This window comes from Paroedura picta, chromosome 8, assembly GCF_049243985.1.
Source record: "Paroedura picta isolate Pp20150507F chromosome 8, Ppicta_v3.0, whole genome shotgun sequence".
Classification (NCBI taxonomy): Eukaryota; Metazoa; Chordata; class Lepidosauria; order Squamata; family Gekkonidae; genus Paroedura; species Paroedura picta.
Window position 1 is genome coordinate 95,970,207 of NC_135376.1, and position 12,584 is coordinate 95,982,790.

The 12,584-nt window shown below is 49.3% G+C and overlaps 1 protein-coding gene across 5 annotated transcripts in view; it reads right to left on the reverse strand.

The window, feature by feature from the left end:
* LOC143843986 (L-threonine ammonia-lyase-like) overlaps nucleotides 1-12,584 on the reverse strand; it is a 65,145-nt gene that overhangs the window by 16,202 nt on the left and 36,359 nt on the right. For all 5 annotated transcript variants that reach the window (XM_077350881.1, XM_077350880.1, XM_077350878.1 and 2 more), the window contains 6 exons: nucleotides 11,535-11,700; nucleotides 9,589-9,685; nucleotides 8,952-9,027; nucleotides 6,409-6,534; nucleotides 3,506-3,673; nucleotides 1,234-1,291 (listed from right to left, as the gene is read on the reverse strand). In XM_077350881.1, the coding sequence (XP_077206996.1) occupies nucleotides 1,234-1,291; nucleotides 3,506-3,673; nucleotides 6,409-6,534; nucleotides 8,952-9,027; nucleotides 9,589-9,685; nucleotides 11,535-11,700 (691 nt within the window). The remainder of the gene's footprint in view (nucleotides 1-1,233; nucleotides 1,292-3,505; nucleotides 3,674-6,408; nucleotides 6,535-8,951; nucleotides 9,028-9,588; nucleotides 9,686-11,534; nucleotides 11,701-12,584) is intronic.

Below are 12,584 nucleotides of genomic sequence, written 5' to 3' on the forward strand. Positions count from 1 at the left end.
AAGGGAAACAGCAAGTTCAGTGGGTCTGGAGCCGGGCACATATATTATAAGACTTCCAGTTTAGCCCTTGAGCATCCATTTTCACTGAACCCAGTATTCCTCTGCAAAAATATTCTTCTCTGTAGAATGCCTAGTAAATTTTAAAAGCATCTTTTAGTATGCATCCCCTGCTGGCTGTGAAAAGCTCCAGAAATCTGGAACCAATTGGAGACTTCAGCTATAAATATGGTGGTGTGGCAATCTCCCAACAAAATGAAAATGGCCCCTTGGGGATGGTGAAAATTGTCCAGAGCTGGCCAAAATCCTGAACAAATGCTATGTAAAACAAGAAAACCAAACCACGCCACAGATATTGCACCACCCACCCACGTGAGTCAGGAAATGTCCCGCTCCCCATGTAATGTTGGAACGGCTCACAAACTGAGGGCCATTCCACATGACTTTAATATAGCACTAGTATTACATTTTGTTTTCGCCATTAAAACTACGTTCCGCATGACGTCGTGAGCAATCTGCAACACTCCTGCAACACTAGCGCCAAAATCGCTTCGTTGTAGCGATTTCCAGGGAATCCAGAAAAGTGGATTCACCCTCCGAAAATCGCTACACTCTTGCCAACAACCTGCAACACTTGCGAAAAAGACCTGTACGTTCTCAATGTAGCGGTTGCAACAAAGTCCCTCCCCCTGGCTCTCTTCTCCGAACTTCCGGCGAAGTGCTCCATTTCTTTTCCTCGGAGTGAGCGCGGAAAGCAACGAACCAGCGAGGCTTCATTCACCCAGGGAGGCTTCTCCGGCTACAGTCCCTCCACAGAAGTGCTTTAAAGCGCCCCTAGTCCCCAAGCACAACACAGCCCCGTTTGCAAGTTCCCTTTAATTTCAGCCAAAAATCGCGCCCGTGCGGGGGGGGGGATTTTTTTTTCACTCGGGGGAGCGTGGTAATGATGACTCGCCAGCTCACACGCCAGCTAGATGGGTCTCTACATTGCAGAGGGGGCTGGTCATAGCCTTCCTCCGCAGAGCCTTCCTTGGTGGTCTCCCATCCAAGACCTATGGCGACCCCAGCAAAGGTCTTTCAAGGCAAGGGAGAAGCAGAGGGGGCTGGTCATGGCCTTCCTCCGCAGAACCTTCCTTGGTGGTCTCCCATCTGAGCACCAACCTTGTTTAGCTTCCAAAACCCAAGAAGAGAGGGCTATGCCTTGCTCCCTTTCCTCGGGACCAAATTTTTCCTTACCTCACTTGTAAACAGATCAGATGTTATGTACGAGTGTTCTTGTTTGATGTCCAAAACTCTGAAACAAAACAGATTTAAGATATATTTATAAGATCTCAACACATCCAGGCACAGTCTCACACTGTCAGCTTTTGTAATAATTTTGACTGCATTTGCACAAAATAGGCTAAGTCTGCAGTAGAGCCTGAGTCCTGCAAATTGTCTTCTCTGTTTGGCGAAGCCGGACTAAGCCCTTAACCTGATGACATTGGATCCTCATTCTTCACTCTCTGGGGCTGGACTTATACGTGCCCCCTTCTATGGAGACCATTTCAGGAGGGTCAGCCCTGTTGGTCTGCAGAAAAGCTAGATTCAAATATAGAGGCATCTTAGAGACCAACAAGGATTTCAGGGTATAAGATTTCAGGACAGGGTTGCCAGGACCCCCACCCTACCCCACTGGTTGATGTGGAGATCCCATGCTGCCGGATCCCACATCCCTTCCACCAGCTGGCTGGCTGGCATGGGGGAGGGGAGGTATCCCACCAAAGAAGGAAGTCCCTCCAACATGCAGCAATGTGTCTACATCACTGTCCATGTGACCAGGAAGTATCACCATTACATCCAAGATGCCAGGGCAACACTCTGGAATTTTGGCAAAAACTCTTTGGTAGAAGCCAAATTTACCATAGAGTTTTGTCCCAAATACTAGAGTGTCACCCCAGTGCCTCTGACGCGATGATGTCACCTCCAGGTCATGTGAGCAGTGACATGGACTCATCGCTATATGTCGAATGGGTCTCCCTGCTGCTCCCAGTGAGCCCACCCTCCACCCCTGCTGGTTGCCAGGAGGAACCTAGCAATCCCATTTATGGAGACACAGTTCTCTTCATCTGAGACAAGGAGGAATTTTGATCCATTTCAACTTGTACCTGATAGAGGGAGCTTTGAGTTCTGTAAGCTTCTACCATGAATGTTTTGTTGCTCACCAGGATGCTACTGGACTCGAATCTGCCTCTGTCCCCTACTTTATGGGCACAGTGGTGTATTACTTAGGGATGTGTAGGTGCTGGAATGACAGCAGCGTGGTCCACAAACAAAAGTAATGAGACAGCTTTTGCTTTGCAGAAATTAGCCTTCCCGGAGGGCTGAAGCCCACCTGCTCATTCAGAGGATATATTATTTATGGTCTCCATTCAAGGCCAGCCAAAGCATGCCTCTGGCTAGTGACACACCCTTGGAAGCCAGTTTACAGCTTTCCCAGAGTCCTGCTTGAAAGATCTACCAAACTGGATTGACTGAAGGAAGAACAGATGGGTGTGCATATGGCAGGTAATGGCAGCCCGACAACATGACTTCCATGTGCCCGTTGTCATTATTTCTACCCTGAGTGACTGTAGCCTTACCAGGTTGAAACTGCTAGAGATGTGGGGGTGGAGCTTGGGGAGGGCAGAATTTCAGGAAAAGAGGGAGCCCAACCTGGTATAAGGCCATCAAGTCCACCCTCTAAAGCAGCTATTTTCTGCTGCAAACTGACCTCTGTCTTCTGGAGATCAGTTGTAATTCTGGAAGGGTTAGGGTTAGGATCAGAGATGGGACTACTCAAAGAAAGCTGCTAGTGCATTTATTTTCTTGCAGGATATACAATGTGCACAAATCAAGGATGTTTATAAAACATGAATGCTTTGGATGATCTCCTGATGATGCATTCCGGGGCAAATGAAACTATTCAATGTCATTCATTCAAGAAAAGAAAAACAGAGGCTCCTGCTGTGCTTGGCTTCTCTCCCCCCCCCCCGCCCTTCTGAGCTTCCCTAACCATGTGCAGAACACTTTTCTGTTTCAATGGGGAGAGGGGGAATAGAGGAAGACCCGAGTTCAAATCGATCTGGATTCAGCAGGATCCACAATGGAATAAACAAAGTAAGTGCAGACTCTGCCCAGGGAACACTCCAAGGAAAAGCTCAGCAGGTAGTGGGGGTGGTGGGAAAGTATCCTATCCCTTTACCATTTCTTAAAAAGCCTTGGATTCAGATGTTAATGTTGGATCTGCCACTCTGACCAGTTTGTATCTGCTGTTTGAGTGTTCAGTATTTTAAAAAACGCATCAGCTAACTATTTCTCATAAACATACAGCTTTCAGAAGCCATCTTGAACTTTTTCCCCCAGAAAAAGCAATGGAGAAATTACAGCCAAAAGAAGCCCCCATTGATTCCTCTTTGGACGTGACGTTTCTCTGGTGTCCCCCCTCCGGCATGACAGCCCACTGCTTCAAGATCTCCTTCTAGGCTACCTTGCTTCCTCTCGAGCCAAGATCTCCAGCAGCTTAGAAATATCTCCCAGCGAGCTCGAAACCAGGAGGGAGAATTTGCACACGCGGTTGTCAAGGGTGAGGGCGCGGTCTATGCACTGCCGCATGACAGGGAGCTCCAGGTTCCCGCTGCACACAACGACAGCCACTCTGCAAGAGGGAACGGGAAATAAGAGGCCAGGTTGTTTTTCTGGTACACAATAGGGTTTTCCAACGGCTTTCTTAAAAATTCATAATCTAGTGTGATACACCTGTCTCAAAAAACATTGGAATATACCAGGGTCCCAAATTCCAGGTCAGTTCTGCAGAGAAAACAGCTGCTTTGGAGGGCACACTCCATGATGCTATACCAGGGGTGGCCAAACTGTGGCTCTCCAGATGTCCATGGACTACAATTCCCATGAGCCCCTGCCAGCGCATGCTGGCAGGGGCTCATGGGAATTGTAGTCCATGGACATCTGGAGAGCCACAGTTTGGCCGCCCCTGCACTGTCCCCTGCTGAAGCCCCTTCCCTTCCCAACCCCACCCTCCTCAGGCAACCTTAATTATACAAGGCCCTCCCTTTTGCTATGGACACTGCGGCAGGGCCAGAAATAGGTGTTAAAGTAGCCCAGGAACCAGCCAGGCTTGGAGAGAGCTCTTCAGACCTGCTCTGACACTGTCCTGAGCTGAGGGACTCCTGCAGAGCTTGCAGGGCTGCTGGAGATTGCCTGTGCTTGTTCCTAGCTTCCTGCAGCCACCCCTGGGGAACTTTCTCAGGAAAGTCAGTCCACTCTGGCAGGGCAGGGCAGGGCTATTATTTGACTGAAATAGCTATTATTTGACTGAATAGCTACTATTTGACTGAAAACATTTCGATAGCTACTATTTGACTGCTTTGATAGCTATTATTTGACTGAAAACATCTATACGCTGCAGCCCAATATTTATATGCTTTGATTTCTATTTTGTGACTCAAAATGTTTATCTGCTGCTGCCAAGCTGGCTCTTTAACTAGAGAGAAAGTCTCCAAGGGACCCTTTGCCTGGGGCCGGGCCAAGCGTTTAGACAGAGGGCGAGGCCAGATGGTGCCTGATTGGCTGTGCAGATTTTTAAACAGTTGTTTCAGCAGCAGCTGCCCCTGCCGCTCAGTGGTCTTCACTACCTGACAGAAGGTAAGCTGTGTGTAGGCCGGGAAATATTATTAACAATAGATTGCTTTTCAAGGTCATCCTGTTAAAGTTTCTGCCTGGATGACAATGCATGACATCATTGCCTGACATTCCGTCTGCCTCCTGCAGCAGCCATTTTGAAGGGCTGCCTGCCGCCCTGTGTGGGAACTCCAAAAGAATGCAGGCTGGAAAAGGTTAGGGACCCAAGGCCCATTTACAGGAGCCACCTCCTGACACAAATCCGAGAGCTGAATGGTTTGACGGGAGAGTAGCTGGGTCCCCATCCCCTACAGCTTGGTGGAGGAAGCCGAACTGCAATGAGGCTGGATGCTACTGATGGTTGCTGAACAACCGACCCACCAGGGTAGTAATTAGTGGGGATAATACAAGAATGCAAGTGCTAGAAAGCAAAGGTTGAACCTCTATTGCTCCCATTCAGGCCTCCAGCATTTAGTCAATTCATTAATCAAGTCAGTAGCCAGGTGACAGATTTGTTTTTTTTTATAATGTTAATAATTTTTACAGTGTAATTCAAAACAAAGTAACACTAATCAGGATCCATTCTTGCTGAGTTACTTGAGGTGAAGTTGACTGATAAGAACATCAGAAGAGCCCTGCTGGATCAGATCAATGAGGGTCCATCTAGTCCAGCCTCCTGCCTCACACAGTGGCCAACCAGTTCCACTGCAGGGCCAGCAACAGGGCAGAGAGACCAAGGCCTTCATAGCAACATCAGAAGAGCCCTGCTGGATCTGATCAATGAGGGTCCATCCAGTCCAGCCTCCTGCCTCACACAGTGGCCAACCAGTTCCACTGCAGGGCCAGCAACAGGGCAGAGAGACCAAGGCCTTCATAGCAACATCAGAAGAGCCCTGCTGGATCAGATCAATGAGGGTCCATCCAGTCCAGCCTCCTGCCTCACACAGTGGCCAACCAGTTCCACTGGAGGGCCAGCAACAGGGCAGAGAGACCAAGGCCTTCATAGCAACATCAGAAGAGCCCTGCTGGATCTGACCAGTGAGGGTCCATCTAGTCCAGCATTCTGTCTCACACAGTGGCCAACCAGTTTCTCTAGAGCAGGGGTAGTCAACCTGTGGTCATCCAGACATTCATGGCCTACAATTCCCATGAGCTCATGCCAGCAAATTCTGGCATTGGCTCATGGGAATTGTAGTCCATGAACATCTGGAGGACCACAGGCTGACTACCCCTGCTCTAGAGGGCCAGCAACAGGCCAGAGAAACCAAGGCCTTCATAAGAACATCAGAAGAGCCCTGCTGGATCAGACCCGTGACGGTCCATCTAGTCCAGCATCCTGTCTCACATAGTGGCCAACCAGTTACTTGGGAGGTCTGTCATCAGGGTAGAGAGGCTGAGGTCATCTGCTGATGATGACTCCTGGCACTATAATACAAAGGTATACTACCTCTAAACATAATGGTTCCTGTAGTCCCCATGGCTAGTAGCCACTGATAGACCCATCCTCCATCAATCTGTGATGTTGGAATCCATAGGCTTTGAGTGGAATAATAGGGCAAAGGTTTTAGAGAAGAGCAACATGAAACCCCTGGGTTCACTTTGATATTTTAACGACAGATAGGCTTTTGCTCCCGGGCATGTTCTCCCTCACAGTAAACGGGAATCAGGGAGAATGAATGACACAGGACAATGGACATGGTGTCTGAAAGCACAATTCTTGTTTTTTCTTCACCATCCAAGTGATCATTTCTGTACCTTTTGCCCTTCAGGTCCGGCAGTTTCCCAGCAAGCACTGCTGCAAGCCCAATGGCCCCTTCTGCGTCTATGGTGGCCCGCTCATACTCCAGCAGCCTCAGCATGGAAACAAGAATGTCCTCCTCTCTGAAAAGGAAGGGGAGGGGGGGCAATGTCCAATCAAAGGACCACATCACTTGAATCCTCTCTGTTTCATCCGTTAAAGCACAGTCTGCTCCTGAGCAAAACCCACTGAAAAGTCCACTTAGGACAATATGGGAGTCTGGTGGAACAAATACCATTTTCATTGTTTTGGAGGGAGAGGGGGGTCATATGAAAACCAACAAGCACCTCCTACCCCCTCCTCCTTTTACACTTAGAATCATAGAATCATAGAATCATAAAGTTGGAAGGGACCTCATGGGTCATCTAGTCCAACCCCCTGCACTATGCAGGACACTTGTGAACAAACTGGTATTATTGCTATGCCTTTTTTGGGGTAGGCTTGCCAATCTCCAGGTGGTGGATCAAGATCAAGATCGGCTATTACAGTCGACCTCCAGCCTGTCCTTGACCTTGATCTGGAATCTGCAGCAGGTCCAGATTGTGGCACCAAGAATCCTCACTAGGAGAACCTTAGAGGACCCACATCTTACCTGTTCTCAGGCAGCTGTACTAGCCCGGATCAGGTTCAAGGTTTTGGTTTTAAAGGACCTTTGGGCCACCTAGCTCACTATGCCCCCCAAAGAGTGCTTTGCTCAGCCAAGACAAACAGCCTCCTTGCTGCTTTCGCTCAGCCCTCCAGGGAATCCTGCTAACTATTCTGTACCATACACTGTGCAAGAAACAAACAAGTTTAAACATCAGGCTTTTCTGCAGTACGTATTGAATTTAGAAAATAAAGGATGCATGCCATCCTTTATTTCCCTCTTTCAGAACTGGAAGTGACATAACACTCTAGGGGCATTTCCGCATGCGATAAATGTAGATAAATGTTTGCCGAATGTTGGCAGCATATTCTGGCCCCTTCCCATGATGTTGCCTACATCCAGCATCTGGGCAGCAGCCAGCAAGCTGCATCCTCCATTTTAAAGTGCGACTTTGGGAAATGCAAAAGGTGGTTTCATCACCCAAAAAAGCGCGATCCCACCGGCAGACAAGCAGTAGGCAACAACCAGAAGGAACATATGAGCCTGGAAGAACTAAGGACCCTGGCGGAGGTCGCTGGGTTCCGCAGGGCCTGCAAGATGGAGCTCTTCTGCCAGGCCTTTGGTTGAGGCCAGGGCGGTGTCCAGAAATGACATCTGTGGATCCTTCCGCATATGTATGACCTGCCCGAATGGACAGGATTATAGGAACATCCACGGTGACCTGGCTGGAACAGTCACTGGGCTGTAGAAATTTGCTGTCATCTTTCTCTTGGTCTTTTTTAGTTTTGTATAATTAAGGGTTTTATGGGCTTTTAAGCTGTATTTTTATTATTTTTTATTTGTAAACTGTCCCGAGATGACCTGTCATGAGGGGCGGTAAAGAAATCTGAAAAATCAATAAATGATAAATAAATAACATCGCACTGCATTTTCATAGAACTGAATACACATTGTTACATGTAAGCCTCAAGTTTAAAAAAAAAGGTGCGAGACCAACAAACCACCCATTGGTTGGCCCTGTTGATTGACAGGTGAGTGAAATAGTGCCTCGCTTTCTCATTTGCTGTTTGTGCAGCACATGTGAATGGGAAGACATGGCAGGAAGGCGAAGTGCGGAGGGGAGGAATAGCGTGAATTGATATTATGCTATTGCAGGTTGCTGGCGTCGTGCCATTTGGACCACTGTGCGGAAATCCCTAGGAATACCCAAGTCTCTGGTTTTTAACTGAAAATGCCTAGCAGGGGTAGTCAAACTGCGGCCCTCCAGATGTCCATGGACTACAATTCCCATGAGCCCCTGACAGCATGGGAATTGTAGTCCATGGACATCTGGAGGGCCACAGTTTGACTACCCCTGGCCTAGAGCAGTGGTCCTCAACCCCCGGTCCGGGGACCGGTCCCAGTCCGTAGATCAGTCGGTACTGAGCTGCGGCTCCTCCTCATCCTCCTCCCTGGCTGCTGCCTTGGGGGCTGCCCTGCCACTCTGCCACCGGCTCACGTTTGGTGCTCTCCAGTGGCCGCCATGGCTGGGGCTCCCCCTCGGCGTGGCACTGCACAGCTGCTGCAGGCAGCGCCCCCCAGCAGGAGGTCAGGGGTGCTGGCAAGAAAGCAAGTGGAGCAGGGGCTCAAGCAGCGGCAACGTCCCTCGGCAAAAGACTACCCCCCCCGGGCCTTAGTAAAATTGTCAAGCGTTGACCGGTCCCCAGTGATAAAAAGGTTGGGGACCACTGGCCTAGAGCATAAGAACATTGCTTCCTGCACGAATTAATATCCTGTTGTCCATCAATGCCTCCCCCATTTCCCCCCTCCACTCAGCTAAATACGAACAGGGGTTAAAAGCATTGCAGAAAAGGATAAGTAGCCATCCAAACAGGACCACAGTCCTCAGGCCGCAACTGTATTTCCTGTACCTACCTCACTGTTACAACCTTATCAACAAATTTTTCCGTCAGCTGCAAAGCACTGGAAGCAAAACAAGGTCCACTCACATCTGCATGGTAAAGAAACACACACACACACACAGAAAATTAATGTTGGTAGCTAATTTTTCCCCACGGTTTGCAAACAGAAATGAGAAATAGCTTTCCATGCTTTCCCATTATACCGCATATAATGAGATAAGCATTCTTGTGATGGCTACAGCTCGGACCTGGCCCGCTCAGCTGTCCTCTCACCTCACCAAGCCAGCTGTAATGGACGGAGTGAGGAGGGCCTAGGCCAGGGGTAGTCAAACTGCGGCCCTCCAGATGTCCATGGACTACAATTCCCAGGAGCCCCCTGCCAGCATTCGCTGGCAGGAGGCTTCTGGGAATTGTAGTCCATGGACATCTGGAGGGCCGCAGTTTGACTACCCCTGGCCTAGGCAAAGGGGGAGGGTGAAGTGCTAGGCCTCCCTGACGGTTTCCCACCCCACAGCATTTCCCGCCACAAATGCCTGCCCACTGCCTGGTCCTCAGCTACTATGGATAAAGAGTCAATGCTGTGAAATATAATGGCTGATTTTTGCTTTTCTTCCATGAGATAGCATTCAAAAGCAGTCGGGCGCTCTTACCTCTGTAGAAAGGCTGGATGCTTTGGGAGCGATCTTCACCAGGTTGGCCAAGGTGTAAAGACTGCTGCAGTACAGGGAACCCTTCTGACTCCACACCCTCGAGGCAGGGGGGGGGGGAAGAGAAATTCCAGGTAAACAGGGGAACAAGAGGCATGACTATAGCAGATTTTTCACTGCTTCACTAAGGATAGTGAAGACACTGCTCTAACTCTCAAAAGTTTGGGCCAGGGATTTCCAACCAGGGTTCTGGTTACGTGAGAGCTCCCCAGGTGTCCCACAGCCTTTCCCCAGAAGTTCGGATGGCTGCTGACATCTCTAGATGTCACAGGAGCCCACTTCCCTGTTGCTCTACAGGTCTAGTGACTCTAGTCCCTCTCTCCACAATGGAAATGGTAAATGACTGGCTGGCTCCCGCATCTTACTTCCATGCCCACTTCTCTGAAGGGGCATGTCATCACTTCTGGGGTTCCTCAAAGGCTGAAAAATATTTTAAGGGTTCCTTCGTGGTCAAAAGGTAGGAAAATGGCTGGCTTATGCCCTGGAAATCTTCTGTGTGGCAACTCTGGACTTTGTGCCCTCCCGCGCCTCCCCCCCCCCCCCCGCAGTGTGACGCTCACTGACAAAGCGGCCGATCGCTCCCGGCACAGCAAGCGCTGCGTTGTGGGGGAGAGGGAGGTGCAGGCACTGGCACGCCGGCGGGCGCAAATGTGCAGGTGCGGCAGCTCCGTGCCTGTGCATTTGCACCCACCTGCACCTCCCTCCCCACCCCCAGCACGGCACTCACTGCGTCAGGAGTGATCGGCTGACAAAGTAGCTGATCACTCCTGGCACAGCAAGCGCTACTCTGCGGGGGGGGGGGGGGGTACTGGCGGGCGCAAACACATAGGTGTGGCAGCTCCGCGCAGGCGTGTTTGCATGGCAGCTCCACGCATGCGCATTTGTGCCCGCCGGTGCGCTGGCACCCCAAACTCCCTTTCCCCTTCCCGCCTGACCGGTCCCTGGTCCGAAAAAGGATGGGGGCCATTAGTCTAGAATATTTCACAGCCTAGAAAGTATTCCAAGACATTTTGAAAACTTCATTTACCAGCTGCAGCTACATACAAACAGTCGTAAGGAGCCACTGTTTGAACTGGGATCTCGCTCAAGTGAGAATACAAATGTTTGAATTTTCGTCCGTATAGATAAACTTCGTCTCCATAAAAATTCTAATGTCGCGAGGCAGGGGAGGTTAAACCCTCTTTCTTGGCTTGCTAGTTTAACATATGTGTAAAGCGTCAGACTAGGATCTAGACTACAATCCTCAGACCCAGGAAGCTTACTGGATGGTCTTGGGCCAGTCATACACGTTTAGTCTAACCTACCTCAGAGGGTTGTTGTGATGGTAAAACAGGGAAAAGGAGACCAATGTAAGACATTTTGGTTCCCCATTGGGGGAAAGGGCAGGATATAAATTAATATCAATTTAAAACATAACATATGCTGATTGGCTGCCGTATGAAATAGGATGCAGAGCTAGACAGACTGCTGGTTTGATCCAGCAGGGTTCTTCTCATGTGGCACAAACCCCACCCCCTTTTGGAAACATGCCTAAATCCAAATTCGGTTGCCAGCCAATTTGGAATAGCAATACAAGTCAGGTACCCGGAGCCATTTTGATCTGCTGTCCTATTGAAGCTGCCTGTTTCATCATTATTGGGATGGGAAGCTAGGGTTGCCAGCTCCAGGTTGGGAAACTCCTGGAGATTTGGGGAGGACAGGAACTTCAGTGGGGCACAATGCCACAAGGTCCACCTTCCACAGCATCCATTTACTCTGGGGGAACTGATCTCTGTTGCCTAGAGATGAGCAGTAATTCCAGGGGATCCCCAGGTCCTACCTGGAGGCTGGCATCCCTAACACATATGGATACTCTCCAGCAGATCAGAGAAAGTTCTAAAAGTGCTTACGATTACTGAAATATTTGGGTCCAAATGTTTTAGCGCCACAGCTGAGCCTGCTAACAATCCACAGTGTGCCCCTGCTGGGAAGATCACCGCGTCCAGCTTTGGCACCTGTTCGTAGACTTCCATTCCCAGGGTTCCCAGCCCCGAGAGATACACGACATTGTCTTCTCTGCAAAAGCAAGCAGAAAGGATAGCTTTACTTTGGAATAGCACACAACGCTCAACTGAACAGAACTAAAAACTTAACTTTTATGAGTATGCCATTAAAGCAGTTGCAAATTCTTCAATATTCCTCTTTCAAGACTTCTAATGTTGCAGATATTTTTGAGTTGGTTTTAGCACAGAAAAAGACAAAATGAAATGAACTTAAGACAGGGGTGTCATAGATACAACCTTACGCTTGCGATATCAAACCGTGATCCGGAGAAGACTATCCCAGTTGTAAGCCCTGTCTAATAGAATTGGACTTATTATTCCAAACAGACCTGCTCCCCAAGTTGCAAAGCACGTGTATTGTCCAGGAACTGTCATACACAATATTTACAATAGCATGTGCCTGAGCATGCATGCATCCTCCCCCACACATACAGAATTCCCATCACTGATGTTCACTGCCACGGGTTTTCCCCTAACTGCAGCAGTGTCCAAAATTACTGCCCCATTACTTTGCCCCATACAAAAGGAAAATGTGGTGGTGGGGGGGGACACACACAACAATCTCATCCTCTGGGGATCCTTCTCTTGGAGCAGGGATCCCCAACCGTTTTTGAGCCTGCAAGCACCCTTGGAATTCTGACATGGTGTGGTGAGCATAGCCCCAAAATGGCTGTTGAAGGAGGTGGAGCCAGCCCAAAAATGGCAGCCAGAAATGGTCACATCCAGCAAAGTAGTAGATCATACAGCCCGGGGACCAGAACTGGCCCATCCAGGTGCAAGCAGTGAGGTGTGTGTGGTGAAAACTGTCAAAAAATAGAAAGGACATTATTAAAGGAGCAAGAGGTAAAATAGTGTGGGGAGGGAATGGAAGTGAAGGTGAAGGAAGAGGCCCATGTC